The sequence below is a fragment of the Schistocerca cancellata genome, chromosome 5 (genome assembly GCF_023864275.1).
Source record: "Schistocerca cancellata isolate TAMUIC-IGC-003103 chromosome 5, iqSchCanc2.1, whole genome shotgun sequence".
Lineage (NCBI taxonomy): Eukaryota > Metazoa > Arthropoda > Insecta > Orthoptera > Acrididae > Schistocerca > Schistocerca cancellata.
Window position 1 is genome coordinate 195,038,126 of NC_064630.1, and position 15,107 is coordinate 195,053,232.

At 38.2% G+C, this 15,107-nt stretch overlaps 1 protein-coding gene across 1 annotated transcript in view; it reads right to left on the reverse strand.

Moving 5' to 3' along the window:
* The window catches only part of LOC126187566 (transmembrane protein 179), a 36,415-nt gene extending 21,651 nt beyond the window's left edge, over positions 1-14,764 (reverse strand). Inside the window, exons 1-2 of the mRNA XM_049928723.1 lie at positions 14,404-14,764; positions 14,141-14,317 (exon numbers count right to left, since the gene is read on the reverse strand). Of these exons, the coding sequence (XP_049784680.1) occupies positions 14,141-14,317; positions 14,404-14,513 (287 nt within the window). The 5' untranslated portion in view covers positions 14,514-14,764. The remainder of the gene's footprint in view (positions 1-14,140; positions 14,318-14,403) is intronic.
* Positions 14,765-15,107: the final 343 nt, after the last annotated feature.

Here is a 15,107-nt window from a genome sequence, read left to right on the forward strand (position 1 = left end):
ATCCGAAAGAATAGATACCATCTTCCTACAGATAAAGCTTAGCAGCCAATGATCTTCTTCAGTACAAATGCACTCACATTGGCTCAACTCCTATGGGAATTGGTAGATTGACTGCCGCGAATAATGAATTAGTGGGCAGGGGCACTACAAATGTAGTGTGTGGACAATAAGTTGGAAGTGTGGGTCTCACAGGAAGCATGGTAGAGATAAGTCCCTACAGTCACACTATCTTCTGTGTCCTTGGTGGCTCAGTCTGATAAGAGTGTCTGCCATGCAAGCAGGAGATCCCGGCTTCGAGTCCCGGTCGAAGCACACACTTTCAACTGTCCTCGTTGACATTTATCAATGCCCATAAGCAGCTAAAGGTCTGGATTTCATTGTAATTTCATTAAGCTGAGGTAAGTTAGTGAGACAAATATCATAAGTGATAATGAGAACCAAAAAAAGTTAAATAAACTGTTTTCTGTTCCATAAAGTTCATAAATGTAAATAGTACACAGAGTGATAAAAATGACATATATAGCTATTACATGTATTTAATCACTGGAATGAAATCAAAACACATGTGCCATAGGGAAACTTCTTTGTAATCAGTTTCACTTTTGAAGCAAACAATTAGACCCAATAAATGATAAAGTATTTTTTTGTGGTTTGTAAAAAAAAAATGTGGTTTCTATAGATGCAAATTCCAAGAAGTTTCAGCTGTAGTGATTTCAATAGCCCAACTACTATAAACTTGTTGGAAATTAAAATTATGGTTCCACTGGGGCTGTAAGAGTTGTCAAATAAATAAAATTTATTTCTATAATGGCACAATTAGTCTGTTTCACCCTTACAGGCCATTACCAAGAAGTGGCCACATCATCATTTCACAATTACAGAAACAACACAGCACGTGCACCACCTTCCTATTAAAGCTGCCAAATGTGTCAACTTGTACACCTTGTCTTTAATACAGCCTCACAAAAAGGAGTTGCATATGTTCAGATTGGAGAATATGGCAGCCAATCAACGCCCATGCCAGTGGTCCTGGGTACCCCAGAGCCAGAATGCGGTCCCCAAAGTGCTCCTCCAGGACATCAAACACTCTCCTGCTTTGACGGGGTTGAGCTCCTTCTTGCATGCACCACATCTTGTTGAAATCAAGGAATATCTCACAAATTATTCCGTGACTGGACACTGCACACCACACTATCACCCGTTGAGGGAGAAGAGACTTCTCGATTGCAAAATGCTGATTCTCAGCCCCCAAATGTGCCAATTTTGCTTACTGGTCAACACACCCAAATGAAAGTGGGCTTTGTCACTAAACCAAACCATACAGTGCATAGTAATTCCCATCATGCCCTGCAGCTAACCGTGCAGTTTGAACATCCCAACGCAAACCATTCAGAAGTTACGATTTATTTTATTTTATTTCATATAGTTCAATAACTGTCACCATGTACATACTGTTTCCCCCACTTTTCTTGGTCAGAATAATTATACTTTTTTACTTGATCCCTTCAGATTCACTTCACTTTCACTGCTTAATCTCTGTAGTAATGCACATATTATAGCTATCCTTTTCTCTACTAACTTTGTTCAAATTTTTTTTTCTTTTCTTTACAAAACTATGCAAGTTTGCTTGTATTTGTGTTAAGCTAATGTGTGACGGGTATCAAAGTCAATGAATAACATGGAAACAGCCCGAGATCTAAGTAGCACTGAGAGCAAATATTTGTTCATATTTATTCAACAACCATTGGTGATAACAAGATGTTACTTTATATTTTACATTAAAATTAAATGTTTGGTTTAGGATATCATACTATTATAGAATTCTTCTATGTCATGAACACAGTGGTCAATTAGTAGGTTCTCTACATACCTTTCAAAGGAATTGTATGGTTGGTCTCTCACTGCCAGGGGTAGTTTACTACAAAGCTGTCTGCTAGTATATTTGAAAATATCATGGGACTAACTTAATCTAGTATATTCTGAAGTCTCTATTATATTTCTATTCCTTATTCCATAATTGTGGACAGAATTTTTGCAAGTTAAGGTCTTTGGCATTTTGTTTTTAATTGAAAAAAAGGAAGATTCATGGTCAACGTCCAATTTCGCAATGAGGTCATTACAGACGGAGCGCAAGCTTGGACTGGGGAAGGAAATCGGCCATGCCTTTTCAAAAGAACCATCCCGACACTTGCCTTTAAAGATTTAGGGAAATCACAGAAAATCTACATCTAAATGGCCGAGCGTGGTTTGACCGTCGTCAAACTGAATGCAAGTCCAGTGTGCTAACCACTGTGCCATGTCACTTGGCATTTTATTGAGAAGAGACACACTTTAATATAAAGTGCAGGTACAGTTAATACAATCAAATATATAAAAACAAGTAATAGATCACAGATAAATATTCCCAACATCCTGAAAAATAACTTCCAGTAGAAAACTAAAACACGACAAGAATAACCTGTCACCACATCAGAGTAACAGAAAACCCAAGACTATCCATCCCATTGAAACAAGTAACAGAAGAGGAGCATATATAGGTTGTAAAAGAGCTGAAAGGAAGCAAGTCTGCTGGCCATGATGTAATGACAAACTATCTAATCAAGCAGGTGACGTTATTCATCATCATCATCATCATCATCATCATCATCTAAGACTGATTATGCCTTTCAGCGTTCAGTCTGGAGCATAGCCCCCCCTTATACAGTTCCTCCATGATCCCCTATTCAGTGCTAACTTTGGTGCCTCTTCTGATGTTAAACCTATTACTTCAAAATCATTCTTAACCGAATCCAGGTACCTTCTCCTCGGTCTGCCCCGACTCCTCCTACCCTCTACTGCTGAATCCATGAGTCTCTTGGGTAACCTTGCTTCTCCCATGCGTGTAACATGACCCCACCATCTAAGCCTGTTCGCCCTGACTGCTACATCTATAGAGTTCATTCCCAGTTTTTCTTTGATTTCCTATTTGTGGACACCCTCCTGCCATTGTTCCCATCTACTAGTACCTGCAATCATCCTAGCTACTTTCATATCCATAACCTCAACCTTGTTGATAAGGTAACTTGAATCCACCCAGCTTTCGCTCCCATACAACAAAGTTGGTCGAAAGAGTGAACGGTGCACAGATAACTTAGTCTTGGTACTGACTTCCTTCTTGCAGAAGAGAGTAGATCGTAGTTGAGCGCTCACTGCATTAGCTTTGCTACACCTCGCTTCCAGTTCTTTCACTATGTTGCCATCCTGTGAGAATATGCATCCTAAGTACTTGAAACCGTCCACCTGTTCTAACTTTGTTCCTCCTATTTGGCACTCAATCCATTTATATTTCTTTCCCACTGACATTACTTTCGTTTTGGAGATGCTAATCTTCATACCATAGTCCTTACATTTCTGATCTAGCTCTGAAATATTACTTTGCAAACTTTCAATCGAATCTGCCATCACAACTAAGTCATCCGCATATGCAAGACTGCTTATTTTGTGTTCACATATCTTAATCTCACCCAGCCAGTCTATTGTTTTCAACATATGATCCATAAATAATATGAACAACAGTGGAGACAGGTTGCAGCCTTGTCTTACCCCTGAAACTACTCTGAACCATGAACTCAATTTACCGTCAACTCTAACTGCTGCCTGACTATCCATGTAAAGACCTTTAATTGCTTGCAAAAGTTTGCCTCCTATTCCATAATCTTGTAGAACAGACAATAACTTCCTCCTAGGAACCCGGTCATATGCCTTTTCTAGATCTATAAAGCATAGATACAATTCCCTGTTCCACTCATAACACTTCTCCATTATTTGCCGTAAGCTAAAGATCTGGTCCTGACAACCTCTAAGAGGCCTAAACCCACACTGATTTTCATCCAATTGGTCCTCAACTAATACTCACACTTTCCTTTCAACAATACCTGAGAAGATTTTGCCCACAACGCTGATTAAAAAGATACCTCTGTAGTTGTTACAATATTTTCTGTTTCCATGTTTAAAGATTGGTGTGATTACTGCTTTTGTCCAGTCTGATGGAACCTGTCCCGACTCCCAAGCCATTTCAATTATCCTGTGTAGCCATTTAAGACCTGACATTCCACTGTATTTGATGAGTTCCGCCTTAATTTCATCCACCCCAGCCGCTTTATTGCACTGCAATCTATTTACCATTTTTTTCCACTTCCTCAAATGTGATCCTATTTCCATCATCGTTCCTATCCCATTCTACCTCGAAATCTGAAACATTACTGATCGCATTTTCACCTACATTGAGCAACTCTTCAAAATATTCCCTCCATCTACCCAAGGCATCCACAGGATTCACCAGCAGTTTTCCTGACCTGTCCAAAATACTTGTTATTTCCTTCTTACCTCCCTTTCGAAGACTGCTAATTACACTCCAGAATGGTTTTCCAGCAGCTTGACCCATAGTCTCCAACCTGTTTCCAAAGTCTTCCCAAGATTTCTTCTTGGATGCTGTAATTACCTGTTTGGCTTTGTTTCTTTCTTCAACATAACTTCCTCTGTCTACCTGGGTTCTGGTATGTAGCCATTTTTGATACGCCTTCTTTTTCCTTTTACAGGCTGCCTTGACTGTATCATTCCACCAAGCTGTTTGCTTCATCCTACTTTTACACACTACTGTTCCAAGACATTCTTTAGCCACTTCTAGTACTGTGTCCCTGTACCTTGTCCATTCCTTTTCCAATGACTGTAATTGACTACATTCAACTAACTGGTACCTTTCTGAGATCGCTGTTATGTACTTGTGCCTGATTTCCTTATCCTGAAGTTTCTCCACTCTTATCCTCCTACATATGGACCTGACCTCCTGCACTTTCGGCCTCACAATCCCCATTTCACTGCAGATTAAATAATGATCAGTGTCATCAAAGAAGCCCCTGAATACACATGAGTCCCTCACAGTCTTCCTGAATTCCTGATCTGTTATTATATAGTCAATGACAGATCTGGTTTCCCTGCCTTCCCAAGTATACCGGTGAATGTTCTTATGTTTAAAAAAGGAGTTTGTGATTACTAAGCCCATACTGGCACAGAAATCCAAGAGTTGTTTCCCGTTCCTGTTGGCCTCCATATCCTCTCCAAATTTACCCATAACCTTTTCATACCCTTCTGTTCGATTTCCAATCCTGGCGTTAAAATCACCCATGAGCAGAACACTGTCCTTGTCCTTTACTCTAACAACTACATCACTGAGTGCCTCATAAAAACTATCCATCTTATCTTGATCTGTCCCTTCACAATGCGAATATACTGACACAATCCTAATTTTCTTGCTAGACACTGTCAAATCTATCCACATCAGTCATTCATTTACATACCTTATTGCAACTACGCTGGGTTCCATTTCTTTCCTGATGTAAAGCCCTACACCTCATTGTGCTATTCCTGCTTTGACTCCTGACAGGTAGACCTTGTATTCTCCCACTTCCTCTTCTTTCTCACCCCTTACCCGAATGTCACTAACAGCTAAAACGTCCAGCCCCATCTTATTTGCAGCCTCTGCCAGCTCTACCTTCTTCCCAGAGTAGCCCCCATTGATATTAATAGCTCCCCATCTCATTACCATTTGTTTGCCAAGTCATCATATCTTAGGAGTCCCTGGTTTGTCAGAGGTGGGACTCCGTCACCTCCAAAGGTCTGAGGCATTTTGCTCTGATTGTTGCCAGCATCATATTTAAAGTACCAGGGAAGCAGGTTGCTAGCCTTACTTGCCCCGAGTCCCATTGGGTTTTACCCCTAACAACGGCTGAGGGACTAACCGGTGGATTTGGTAGTCTTTGCTATATGAGCACAAAGGTGACCACAACTCAGAATATGTCCGAGATGCCCAGCCTTATTCCAAAGTAACTGGTATCCCGACTGTCGGGACCACTTACTTGGCCACTCATACGTTGCCCGTGGTTCATGAACTAGGACATGACTACAGGAACCCACACCATGAACCACGTTATTGAACAACGTTATTCTGAGAGACTGTTTTTCTGTATCAGCTTCAATTAATCAATGTAATGTCTGTGTGCAAAAAAGAAAATAATAACTACTCTAATAATTATAGACCAATATCTACTATCAGGTTTTTGGAAAATATTGGGTCATTCCATGTCAATTCAACCAATTTTAGAAAATGTTCCAGCTGATAGTCTCAGATTTGGCTGAAATTTGGCACACCAATGCTACCAAGTGTGGAACACTCATGTCCAAAATTTCAAGTTCCCCTGTCAATTAGTTACAGAATTATGGCTTGTGAAAAAAGGTGGCGTGACCTGGAAACTGCAACACACATCTGGCAATATATCTTCAGACCCAACTTCAGGTCTTAATAACTTTGGAACTATTCCACACAGTCCAGTGAAATTTTTACAACCCAGTAACATCCATTTAGAGAACACACACTATGAATCAAAACACCAACAACTTATTTCTGAGGGAAAATAAAAAATTCCAAAATGTGATTAAAAAATGTAATAAGTTAAAAGGTACTTATTGTAGGTGCCCTCTATGCCAAATTTAATTCATTCAAAAAGGGTATAAATTTTTTTGTGGTAAGCTTAATGTGGCCTAAGCACACACAAAACTCATCATGCCCATATCAGTCACAAAAACTGAGTTACATGCACACGAAAATACAAAAATTTGAAAAATTACCTGAAAAACACGGATTTTCTGAGTGTGGTACCACAAAAGGGAGAAGTGATATCCAAGCCAAATTTCAAACACTGCATAAGTAGACCATAATATAATATGTGGCAAAATTTCAACTTGTTATTGCAAGGTATTTGTGTACAATAAACGTTGACAGATGTATTTGGTTACGTTTCTTTTAACACGATTTAGCAAGTGATAGTGAAGATGCAGACAGGTTGTTTCAGATAAAGCTGCAGCAATTGTTGGGAACCATTACGCAACAGGAAGTTAAACAATGGTAGTTTTCAGGAACAGAATGAGTCATTGTTAGGCAGGAACAACAAAGGAAACAAGCAACAATGGTCAGTACTGTTGTGGAAAGTCATTATGGAGGCAGAAGAGTGTACTAGTGGTGCTTTTGTTCAAACAACTTGCAGTATTGGTAGAGCACAAGCATCTGAATGTCATAAAACAACATATGGAACAAAATGTGGCATTCGCTTTGTACTGTATGATCTGGATGAATCTGACCAAGATTTGTTGCTATGGAGATCCGGGATACACCTTATGGGCAAAAGAAGTACAGTTCCAGGAAACTTTTGTGTTTGTTATCATCATATGAAAGTGTTTCTGGATAAGTCTTCTTTCCTACACAGAAGTTATTTTGATCCATTTTGGATTCATAAGAAGACAGTGAAGTGCAGCCTCAAAGAACTTGGTATAAAATCAGTATTGAAAGTGAATCAGTGCATGGGACTTAACATGAAACCAGGGAAAAAGCTATGTTCCAGGTGTGTTACACTGCTAAAAAATGAAGAATATTCTGATAATTTACATGACAGTGACGAAGAGTATCAGCCACCTACAACCACAGCGGATGAGCAATTAAATACTTCAGTGACTGCTCTTGGCTTGTCTCCCATGAAGACACACAAAGTTGGGAAAAGATACAGGCCCAGCTATGGTAGAAGAAAACTACAAGAAGCTCAAACGGAATTAAAACACAAATTAGCTGCCACACTAATGGTGGAAGAGGAAGAACTATCTACTCCAAAGGTTCAGAAAACATGCCAGAAATGCTCTGATTTGGACAAAATTGTGCATGATTTGAAAGAAAAATGTGCCATATCCACATGTCAGAAAAAAAAGTAGCTATTCTTACCCTCGCACCTTCCAGCTGGTCCATTGACTACTGCAAAGGAATTCAATGTTTCTACATATATGGTAAAGCAAGCTAGGAAAATAAAAGCAACCCAAGGAGTGTTTACACAACTTCAGCAGGTTCAGGGTGAGCAATTGAGTTCAGAAATAAAGGTGCTAGTGTTGGAGTTTTATGAAAATAATGACTACAACCGAATAATGCCTGAAAAAGACAGACTATGTAACGGTGAAAATGGGAAATGTACGTGTACAGATGCAAAAAAGACTGTTGCTATTCAACATATCAGAACTATATGTAGAATTAAAGGAAAAGTATCCCAATACCAAAGTAGGTTTATCACCTTTTTTCAATCTTTGGCCAAAATGGGTTGCGCCTGTAAGTGCAAGGGGCACACACAATGTTTGTGTATGTGAGACCCATCAAAATGCTAAGCTGATGTTTGCTGCTATAAAGGATTCTGGTCTGATGCGATTCTTGAGTTTCTCCCGGCGTATTTGATAATCAAAATATCCACGGGTGAACTGCTGGTCTAGAGTGTCCAACAGGCCCATTGGACACTGTAGACCGTCAGTTCATCTGTGGATATTTTGATTCTGGTCTGGATTACAAAGGTGCAATAAAGCTGCTAGTGTGTGACATCAGTTCCTACCATTGCATGATACACAGGTGTGAAAAGTGTCCTGGTAAGGCAAATCTTACAGAACACATGAATAACTAACTGTATGGTGAACTCCTTATGGATAACGATGAACTTGTTTCTTATAAACAATGGACACACATGGATCACACAAGTCTTGAAACAAAGCAAAGTACAGTGGAAGATTTTGTTGAAATCTGTTGTCAAAAATGGACAAACTGACCACACACAGCTTCACAGCAACAGCACAGTCAGCTTATCTCCAGTTTTGTAAGGATAATTTGAAACAAGATGAAATTATAGTAATATTAGGCTTTTCTGAAAATTATGCATTTATAGTTCAAGATGCCATCCAAGGATATCAATGGGACAACAGTCAAGCAACTCTGCAGCCATTTGCGATTTACTATAGAGGTGAATCGGGTGATGTGTCTGTCATGAACCTCTGCATTCTTAGAGACTGTTTAATTCATGGTGCCATTGCAGTTCATGTCTACATTCGCACTGTCATGGCATATGTAAAAAACAAGCTGCCTCACATACATTTTTCAAAATATTTCAGTGATGGGGCAGCTAGTCAGTACAAAAATTGTAAAAATATCAAAAATTTATGCATGCATTACCATGATTTTCAGATTAACGCAGATTAGAATTTTTTCGCAACAAGTCATGGTAAAAATGTATGTGATGGTATTGGTGTTACCATTAAGCGCATGGCATCACAAGCTAGTTTGCAGCGCCCTACAGAAGGTCACATTCTAACACCTCTTCAATTATTTACCTGGTTACAGAAAAATATCACTGGCATACAATCATTCTATGTTTCGAAAGAAGAGGTGAAATCAGTCGAAGAGTTGCTAAAAAGCAGACTAGAACACATTAAAACTATTGCAGGCACAAGGAGCCATCATCCCTTCTCTCCAGCAGACTGACAATGAGCAGATGAGCAGACTGCCCGATTATAACTATAGGTTCATGCACAACATGTGTCTTCACAGTGTGTCTGACTCAGGATTCAGAAGCAAAAGTAGCAACATAGAACCAGGTTGCTATGTTATTGCTGTTTACGATGACAAATGGTACTTATGATGTGTTGCAGAGTGCTGTGAAGCAGAAGGTGATGTATTTGGGAACTTCATGGCACCAGCAGGACCAGCAAGATCATTTCATTGGCCACGTTTGGCAGACAGCTGTTGGAGGCCTTTTGAGCATATTCTTATGACAGTTCCAGTTCCTACCACAGTCTCAGGAAGACAGTACAATTTGCCACTCAATGTACAGAGTACAGTAGCTAAAGTGTGGGAGAACTTCTGTTCGAAGCTCAATAAACTGGTTTTTAGCAGTTAAGGTGCAGTAAACATTAATTATAGGTTGTGTTAATTTGTCTATATGTTGTTACTTAGTGATTAAACAGTTGTGGGAGAGGATAAGAAGAGGCAGAACAGTTTACGATATGGTTTTACAAAACTGTTGTGGAACAATGGCCACATCACCAAATACATCTGTCAACTTCCATTGTACACAACTGTCTTGCAATAAAATGCTGAAATTTTGTGATATGTATCATTATGGTCTACTTATGCAGTGTGTGAAATTTGGCTTGGATTCCAGTTGTCCCTTTTGTGCTACCACACTTCGAAAATCCATGTTTTCCAGGTAATTTTTCAAATCTTTGTATTTTCGTGTGCATGTAACTCAGTTTTTGTGACTGATATGAGCATGATGAGTTTTGTGCGTGTTCAGGCCACATTAAGCTTACCACAAAAAAATTTATACCCTTTTTGAGTGAATTAAATTTGGCATAGAGGGCACCAACAATATGTACCTTTTAACGTATTACATTTTCTTAATCACATTTTGGAATTTTTTATTTTCCCTCAGAAATAAGTTGTTGGTGTTTCGATTCATAGAGTGTGTTCTCTAAATGGATGTTACTGGGTTGTAAAAATTTCACTGAACTGTGTGAAATAGTTCCAAAGTTATTAAGACCTGAAGTTGGGTGTGAAGATAGATTGCCAGAAGCGGGTTGCAATTTCTGGGTCACACCACCTTCTTTCACAAGTCATAATTCTGGAACTAATTGGCAGGGGAAACTAATACTTTGTACATGAGTGTTCCAAACACAGAAGAATTAGTGTACTGAATTTCAGTCAAATTTGAGACTATGAGCTGGAGCCCCTGGTTGAACTGACATGGAATGACCCTATTAGAAATGATCATCCTCAACAGGCTAATTGGGCCTTAGAAAACAATGTAATAACTCAACCACAACACGGACATCAAAAAGGGAAATCAAAAGACAACAATTGAAGGTTTAACTGGATTGATTGAGCAGCCTTTGGATTAAAAAAAAAACACAGTATCTGAAGTTTTCCTCAATTTATCCAAGGCATTTGAATAATTTATCACATAGTCTTGCTGAAGAAACTAGGGATGATGGTATTTGTTGGTATCTCAGCAATGGCAGATAAAATTTAGGTTAACTGAATCCTCTGATACTGCTCTGTCAACTCTGAACCAAAATGTGACATTTCAGTCTGAAATAGACCCCAGGCTGCCCTACAAATCACACTGTCACCACAACCTATACACCAAAAAGTAATTTAGATGCAAAACAAAGGCTGCCAATGTACTGTTCTCTCTTTTATTGTGCACACATGACATTACATGACGTAATTACATTCATGTGCCATAATACCATCACCTTCAGTCTGGTATCTGTAGACTCTACTGATCTTCATATAGCAGCACATTTTTAAATTCTATAGTAATTACCAGACCTTACTATGAATTTGTGCTGGAAAATAATGTTTTATACATACTTCTCTATATACTGTGTTGGCTATCATACATATAGCCAAACCTGGAAGCAAGATTACTTTGCTGGCATATGTACATAATGTAATTTACATGACCAAGAGCACCACAATTTCATTTATATATATATTTTATAGTTTCATTAATGCCCCATCTAAATAATGTACATTTGTCAGGTGCTTCGAAAACATCTCTATGAGCCTATTCTTTGCTGATCAAATTGTGTAGTTATTTGAGACTATTTTCACATCAGACTCTTTCAGAAGAAGATTATTCTTGATTTTCTGAAACTGTTTCAGAAAATACTGAAGCAAGTAATCCAGAAATCTAAGCTACTTTATTATGAGAAAATGATAATTACATCAGGCAACAAAATAAAAATTATATTGAATTTAGTGAAGACAGAGACAGGTGTGGCCAAAAGCAAAGAGCAATAGATAGCTCTAAAAATTAATGAAGCACTGATAACAAGTGCATGTAGTGTTGCAAACCTCTTACCCAAGTACTTTGTTTCTGTTACTGACAGATTGGGGATATCAGGTTCAGTAAACAGGGCAATGGAGTTGAGACCAGTCTTTACAAATAAAATTAGTAAAATGGAAGTGACACTCACATCTCCCAGAGAAGCAGAATCCATCATAAAATCCTTAAAATCTAATAAGTATTCTAGTGGTTATGATAACATGTCAATAAAATTAATCAAAGAATGCTTATGTGAGTTGAGTTCTATCTTGAGTTATTTGTGTAATCAATCTCTTATCAGCAGAACGTTTCCAGCCTGTCTAAAATATGCTGAAGTCGAGCATTTTTACAGGATGGGGGATAACGAGATACCATCAAACTATCGACCAATTTCACTTTTGCTGGCTTTTTCAAAAATATTTGAAAAGGTTGTGTTTAAGTGACTCCTTAAGCATGTGACTGCATATAATATATTGTCCAAGTCACAGTTTGGTTTCCCTAAGGGTTCCAATATAGAGAAAACTATTTACATGTACAGTGAGAATATATTTAATTCATTAGATAACAAATTGGAGGCTGCTAGCATTTTCTGTGACCTGTCAAAAGCCTCTGACTGTGTGAATCACAGCATTCTCTTAAGTAAATTAGAATGTTATGGTGTCACCGACAGTGCTGCAAAATGGTTTGAGTCTTACCTAACAGTAAGCAGTCACACTTCTGATTGTGAATTAATTACATGTGGTGTTCCTCAAGGTTCCACCTTGAGTCCATTGCTTTTTCTTCAGTGCATTGGTGACCTCTTGAATGTTACATTTCCACATGCAAAGTTTGATTTGTTCACAGATGATACAAACATTGCAATAAGTAAAAAGTCAAGTACAGATTTAGAAATGGTTGCTCATCAAATTTTCACTGTTGTTAAGGAATGGTTTGAATCTAATTTACTATCATTAAACTTTGTAAAGATCCACTATATGCAGATTGAAGAGGTTGACAGTAATAAATTTCTCGGATTACAACATGCTAATAAACTCATTTGGAAAGGGCATGCCACAGAACTGCTGAAGTGCATAGACAAGTCTGTATTTTCAGTGAAAATGATGTCGAATGTAGGGGATAAAAAATAAATAAATAAAAATAAAAAAATTCATACTTTGCTTACTTTCATTCTATTATGTCATGTGGGATCATATTACGGCGTAACTCATAAAACTGAGCAAACGTTTTTAGTGTGCAACAGCTTGTAATAGGAATCATTTGTTGTGTAAATTCACAAATACCATTTAGAAACCTGTTCAAGGAACTTGGTATTCTCACCACTGCTCCTCAGAAAATTTATTCAACGAAATTTGTTGCAAGTTATATATCTCATTTCCAACCAATAGCTCAATATATGGTATTGATACTAGGAATAAGAACAATCTACATGAGGACCTAAAGTCACTTACCTTGGCCCAAAGAGGGGACCAATATTCAGGAACACACATTTTCAATAAATTGGCAGCAATGATTAAAAACTTGGTTTTAGATAATGCACAATTTAAACAGAGTTTGAAAGTTTACAGTGGGCCACTCAGGTGCAGATGTTGGCAACACCTATGCAAGTACGATTAACAGCAAATGTGTAATTACTTTTGACAATAAAAACAGGTAATTATGTTCACTCATCCACCTCCCCAGCCCCATGTTTTAATTTTAAAAAATCATATGAAACATTGATTCACAATTTAACTGGTTCACCATCTTAAGATTTCCCTGGGGGCTCTTCGTAGTTTTACCAACTTTTGGATAGCCAGCTCCCCCTACTTTACTGATGAATGTCTTAACACGGACTGTTAAACCAGCTTAATAAAAATGTCTTAGATTTCAGTTCTGACAGCACTTGGTTACATCAATCATTATTTTATGAACGATAAATTTATTAAAAGAGCGTAACTATGTTTCATTCCGGCACTGTATTAATTCTGTAAATATTAGCAGCTTCAGATCACTGTAGTGTATTCACCTATTTTGACAATCTCCTGGCAAGTGATCAGGGTAGTGTTGTTATATTCAAATGTTTTATGTTTTTTATGTTATACTTTCTGACTTGTTCCACGCCCACAAGAATTATCTCGTTTTTGAGTCTATGGAAGAAAACTTGAACCGAATATAATCTAATCTAGGGTGCCCTACAACGGGCAATTGTAATTTCCTTCCGCAAATAAAATGAGCAGTTTCTGCACAATGACACTGGCACCTATGAAAATTAATGAACTATTTTCCCTATTTCTTCATTTTGAGTCGAGCTACTTCCTCATTATTTGATCATCTGTGATGATCAAGTTTTTAGTGTTCTTTACCTCTTACTCAAGTGGTACAAGTGTGAGTTTCGCGTGTATATTGGCACTATAATAAACGTTAAATTTCGTACAGCTTACCTGTCGATTCCCCTGTACATGAACATCGACAGCCGATAAATCTGAATAGCTGAAGTCACAAATAGCGTCACACCAACGAAAATGCCGTAATTACAATATGCCTGCGAGGCCCAATCTACACTGAACTGTCCGTCGTCCTCTTGCCAAATCCCAGTGGAAAACAACAGGCAATGCCCTCTAAACAAATCAAAAACAAAAAAAAAAAATAGTATATTTCCTTTTACATGGGTATTCCAACGGGAAAAGACAAATGCAATACGTACCTAAATTCATCCTGGTGCATGCTCAACGGCACAGTCATACACACTGACAGTATTAAGGCGATTACATAGCCAGCAATCTGACTAAGTAATGTGAGGTTTGACAATGCCATGGCAAAATAAAAGGCTACCAATGGTGTGTTCTTCACTGTATCATTCAAATAAGGCCTCTGTGTTCAGTAATGCTAATGATGAAGTATCCAACAAGCGCCAAGTTATTAAACAGAGACTGGTGTATTCTCAGAAATCAGCACGCAATGAAAGCAATTGAGATTCATTGCCGCAATTTCCTACATCACGCAACAACTGTCATTCGGTTTGTTTTTGTTTACAACTCAATCAGTGCCTTTTGCTTGCATTGCTGCACGGTGTACCAACATTTGACATTAACACTCCCCGTCGTGTAGGCTTAAGTCGAAAACTACCTTAATGTTTCTGTGGCTCAAATATAGCTACAATTTTTAAACTGTATAAATCTGCCTCAGAATCTTCTAACGAACAATCGTGATGTTAAATAGTTTAGGTGTTTATACCGGCGCATTACAAAAATATGAAGTCCAGCGATACACCTCATTATAAACATCTCTCCTGCAGGCGCCATTTTTGATACGATTTGTTGTGTTACAGTGGCAAAAGTGCGATGTCAGTCACTACGTTTACATGTGACACATCTTCCGAAAGACGAAAACAGAATTTCGGAACCCGTT